General features: G+C 40.1%; 1 protein-coding gene across 1 annotated transcript in view; it reads left to right on the top strand.

The window, feature by feature from the left end:
* GPLD1 (glycosylphosphatidylinositol specific phospholipase D1) overlaps positions 1-4,639 on the top strand; it is a 75,472-nt gene that overhangs the window by 25,775 nt on the left and 45,058 nt on the right. The window contains exons 8-10 of the mRNA XM_011998202.1: positions 3,557-3,664; positions 3,895-3,922; positions 4,015-4,154. Coding sequence (XP_011853592.1) covers positions 3,557-3,664; positions 3,895-3,922; positions 4,015-4,154 — 276 coding nt within the window. The remainder of the gene's footprint in view (positions 1-3,556; positions 3,665-3,894; positions 3,923-4,014; positions 4,155-4,639) is intronic.

The following is a 4,639-nucleotide window of genomic DNA, read 5'->3' as shown; positions in this document are numbered from 1 at the left end:
ATCTTGGGTCACTGCAACCTCCAACTTCCAGGCTCAAGTGATCCTCCCACCTCAGCCTCCACCTGGCTAATTTTTTAATGTTTTGTAAGAGATGGGGTCTTGCCATGTTGCCCAGGCTGCTCTTGAACTCCTGGGCTCAAGCGATCTGACTACCTTGGCCTCCCAAGTGTTGGGATTACAGGTGTGAGCCACTGCACCCCCTTTGGGTTGTAAATTAAAATAGTATGTGTATGTACGGGTCAGTGTCTGGGCTTTCTGTTGTGTCCTTTTGGTTCCTGAACAATACTGATTATTTTAGTTGCTATAGCTTTATAATAAGTCTTGGCCTCTGGTAGGGCAGATCTTTTAACCAGTCCTTTTTCTTCAAAAGTACCCTGCCTATTCTTTGCCTTTGTTCTTTCAAATGAGATTTAGGCTGAAGTTGTCATGTTCCAAGAAAAACTTTGGTGAAATTTTGATTAAGTGTTCATTGAATCTAGAAATGAATTGGAAAATTAACAATTTTGAAATATTGAGGCCAGGCACGGCTGCTCATGCCTGTAATCCCAGCATTTTGGGAAGGCGAGGCAGGTGAATCACCTGAGGTCAGGAGTTTGAGACCAGCCTGGCCAACATGGTGAAACCCTATCGCTACTACAAATACAAAAATTAGCCTGGTGTGATTGCATGCACCTGTAATCCCAGTGACTCAGGAGGCTGAGGCAGGAGAATCACTTGAACCTGGGAGGCGGAGGTTGCAGTGAGTTGAGATCATGCCATTGCACTCTAGCCTGTGAGACAAGAGCAAAACTCCATCAACAACAACAACTTCTCAACAACAACAACAACAACAAAACAACAAATTACCACTTAAATAAAAAGATTTGTAAAGTATAAGTAAGATAGCATCACTATTTATTTCTTTACTTTTTATCAGGTTGATCTACTGATTATTAAGAGAGAAATTAGTTTTAAAAATCTCCCCCATGAGAGTGGATTTTTCAATTTCTTCTAGTTCTGTCAAAGTTTGCTTTGCTATATAGATTTTGAAGATATATTGTTAGGTACATTCAATTTCAAAAGGATATCTTGTGAACTGAGCTTTTTATTGTCAGGCAGTAACCCTCTTTATCTCTAATAATAGTTGCTGCATTAGAGTCTCCTTTATCAGATATGACTGGAGTTATACTGGTCATGTTTGGTGATATTCCATGATGCTAGAATAAGTAGGCTCAAGTTAAGAGCTGCCGAGATCATGCCACTGCGCTCCAGCCTGGATGACAGGGTGAGACTCCAACTCCGTCTCAGACAAACAAACAAACAAACAAAACCATCCAGGTTCCAAACCTAAAGTGTAGGGTGTGGCACATGTTCTCAGGGCAAAAGCTGGTTGTCCCAATTGCTTACCTCCCAGGGTTTTTTTGTTTCTAGTTGTTTTTGGTCTTTGAAAAATTTCTGCTGCCCTGCTAGCTTGGTGATTCATTTAAAAAAATATTTTTTGTTATTTTGTCTGACCTTTTAAGCTATTTTCATTGGGAATGCCATTCCAGCGCTCTTATAAAATAAAAAATGAGTCTCTCAATTGTGTCTTTCTTTTACCTACTAAAAAAAAACCTACTGAAATTAGATTTTGTTGGTTGTGATTTTTATCTTGCTTATTCTGAGAATTTTTAAATTAAAAGATGATTCAGTATAAATCTGATTTTTAAATGCTGCTCTTTCCTACTGAAATAACTAATATTTGTGAACCAAAAGCCTGATTTAGAATTCTCTTCATTGCTTTATACTGTAAACCAAGAAGTATCTGAGACAAGTCTCAATCAATTTAGGGGGTTTGTTTTGCCAAGATTAAGGACACACCCATGACACAGCCTCAGGAGATCCTGATGACAACATGTGCCCAAGGTGGTTGGAGCACATCTTGGTGGTTATCTATACATTTTAGGGAGACATGGGACATCAATCAATATATGTGAAATGGCTGTTGGCCAGTTAGCTCAGTTGATTAGAGTGTGATGCTAATGACACCAGGGTTGCGGGTTCAGTCCCCTTACAGGTTAATTGTTTTGGCCGGGCATGGTGGTGCATGCCTGTAGTTTCAGCTACTTGGGAGGCTGAGGCGGGAGAATTGCTTGAACTTAAAGGGTGGTGGTTGCAGTGAACTGAGATTGCACCACTGCACTCCAGCCTGGGTGACAGAGTGAGACTCCATCTCAAAAAAAAAAAAATAATTAAATAGCTAAAATGTCCATTGGTTCAGTCCAGAAAGACGGGACAACTCAAAGCGGGGGAGGAGGCTTCCAGGTCATCGTAGATACAAGACATTCCTCCTGGTTTCCAATTAGCCTTTCACTGAATATACAATTTACAGGAATAGTGTTACTTATGCTGTAGTCTGGTTTAGTGAAACAATTAGGCCAAGGAAGCAATCAGATATACATTTGTCTCAGGTGAGCAGGGGGATGATTTTTGAGTTCTGTCTGTCCTTTGCCCACAGGAATTTCCTTGTAGGCAAATTGTGAGGGAGGTATGTAGTTTTTTAATCTTTTAATTCCTTGTAGGCAAATTGTGAGGGAGGTATGTAGTTTTTTAATCTTTTAATTCCTTGTAGGCAAATTGTGAGGGAGGTATGTAGCTTTTTAATCTCACTTAGAAATAGATTGGGAGGGCCCGGTGCGGTGGCTCACGCCTGTAATCCCAGCACTTTGGGAGGCTGAGGCGGGTGGATCACCTGAGGTTGGGAGTTCGAGACCAGCCTGACCAACATGGAGAAACCCCGTGTCTACTAAAAATATAAAATTAGCCAGGCGTGGTGGCACATGCCTGTAATCCCAGCTACTCGGGAGGCTGAGGCAGGAGAATTGCTTGAACCCAGGAGGCGGAGGTTGTGGTGAATGGAGATTGCACCATTGCACTCTAGCCTGGGCAACAAGAGTGAAACTCCATCTCCAAAATAAAAAAACAAAAAACCACACACACAGGAATAGATTGGGAGGCAGATTTGCCCTATGTGATTCCCAGCTTGACTTTTCCCTTTAGTTTAGTGATTTTGGGGTTCTGAGATTTATTGTCCTTTCACAATACTTTTATACTTTGTTGTAGTTTTTTGTATACTTTGTATACTCTGAAATTAAGATGTTAGGGTGAGGAGGCATTTTTATAATAGTGTTTTTAAAATAATTTTTCTTTTCCATTCAACTTGAAACAATGAAAATACTTTAAATTACTTCTCGAAAGAACTCTGAATTCACAAAATTAACCACTCCTTTTGTTTGTTACAGTTTCCAATCTGAGTATACCTACATAAATGTTTGATTCAGTTACCAGTTGTTCGCTCTGCATCATTGAGCCAATTATTTAGCTTTTCTGTGCCTTAATCATTTCTTCTTATGTAAAATGGAAATATGATAGTACTAACCACCTGATGTCATGGCTAGGATTAAATAACTAGTGCATGTAAAGACTTTTACATGGTGCCTGGCACAAGATAATCATGGAATAACTGGTAGCTGCTGCTGCTGTTACTATTTTCAGCTTCAGAATCAAAACAACTCATACATTATTCTGCATTTTTCAGGTATGTGCCAGTCAAAGATCTACTGGGAATTTATGAGAAACTCTATGGTCGAGAAGTCATCACTGAAAATGTAATTGTTGATTGTTCACATATCCAGTTCTTAGAAATGTAAGTGTAACTCGGAGGACAATTTGCAGCTGATTTTGTTGTGACTTCCTTAGCACAGTTTTTATGTTTTTGTTTCCTGAGACTGGATTTCGGATTTATGGATTCTACCTATTATTCAAAGGCAGTTGCAGGACAGTGGATAAGGACGGATGGAACTTTTTCTTCGTTATTTGCTTCATTTCTCTGTTAGAAACTGCAACTCACAGCCAAAATTATTGTTTATGTTGCAGGTATGGTGAGATGCTAGCTGTTTCCAAGGTAAAGTCTTCATTCTTCCCAATCTTAAAGGATTATAAAGATAGCAGGAATAGTACCATATGTATTTTATTTTTTCTTTCTCTCTGCCATAGTTATATCCCTCTTACTCTACAAAGTCCCCGTTTTTGGTGGAACAATTCCAAGAGTATTTTCTTGGAGGACTGGATGATATGGCGTTTTGGTCCACTAATATTTACCATCTAACAAGCTTCATGTTGGAGAATGGGACCAGGTGAAATTATATTCCATTTCTGTTACCAATCAGTCCCGGCCTTTTTACCCCATCCCCCAACATAACTCTCGAGTTTTTCAACTGATCACATACAAACAAAACAAAATAATCTCATGAAGTGCTTTCTTAACCTATTCAAAGAGGTAAAGAATGGAAACTCAGTAATCTTATGAACCCAGCTGGTTTCCATCCAGTTGGCTTGGTTGATGCCACTTGGGTTTTAGAAATAGAGAGACAGTTATTGCAAAATTTGGGGTCTGTGAGAAATGGCTCAGCCAGGCAGGAATCAGTCTCCATAGGTGTGCTCCATTTGTTTCTTTCTTTTTATTTTGAGACAGTCTTGCTCTGTTGCTCAGGTTGGAGTACAGTGGCACGATCTTGGCTCACCGCAGCCTCTGCCTCCCAGATTCAAGGGAGTCTTGTGCCTCAGCCTCCTAATCAGCCGGGACTGCAGGTGTGCACCACCATCCCTGCCTAAGTTTTTT

Source organism: Mandrillus leucophaeus, unplaced genomic scaffold (assembly GCF_000951045.1).
Source record: "Mandrillus leucophaeus isolate KB7577 unplaced genomic scaffold, Mleu.le_1.0 Scaffold56, whole genome shotgun sequence".
Taxonomy (NCBI): domain Eukaryota; kingdom Metazoa; phylum Chordata; class Mammalia; order Primates; family Cercopithecidae; genus Mandrillus; species Mandrillus leucophaeus.
Note: the sequence above shows the minus strand (reverse complement) of the source record. Positions and strands in the feature narration are given on the sequence as shown.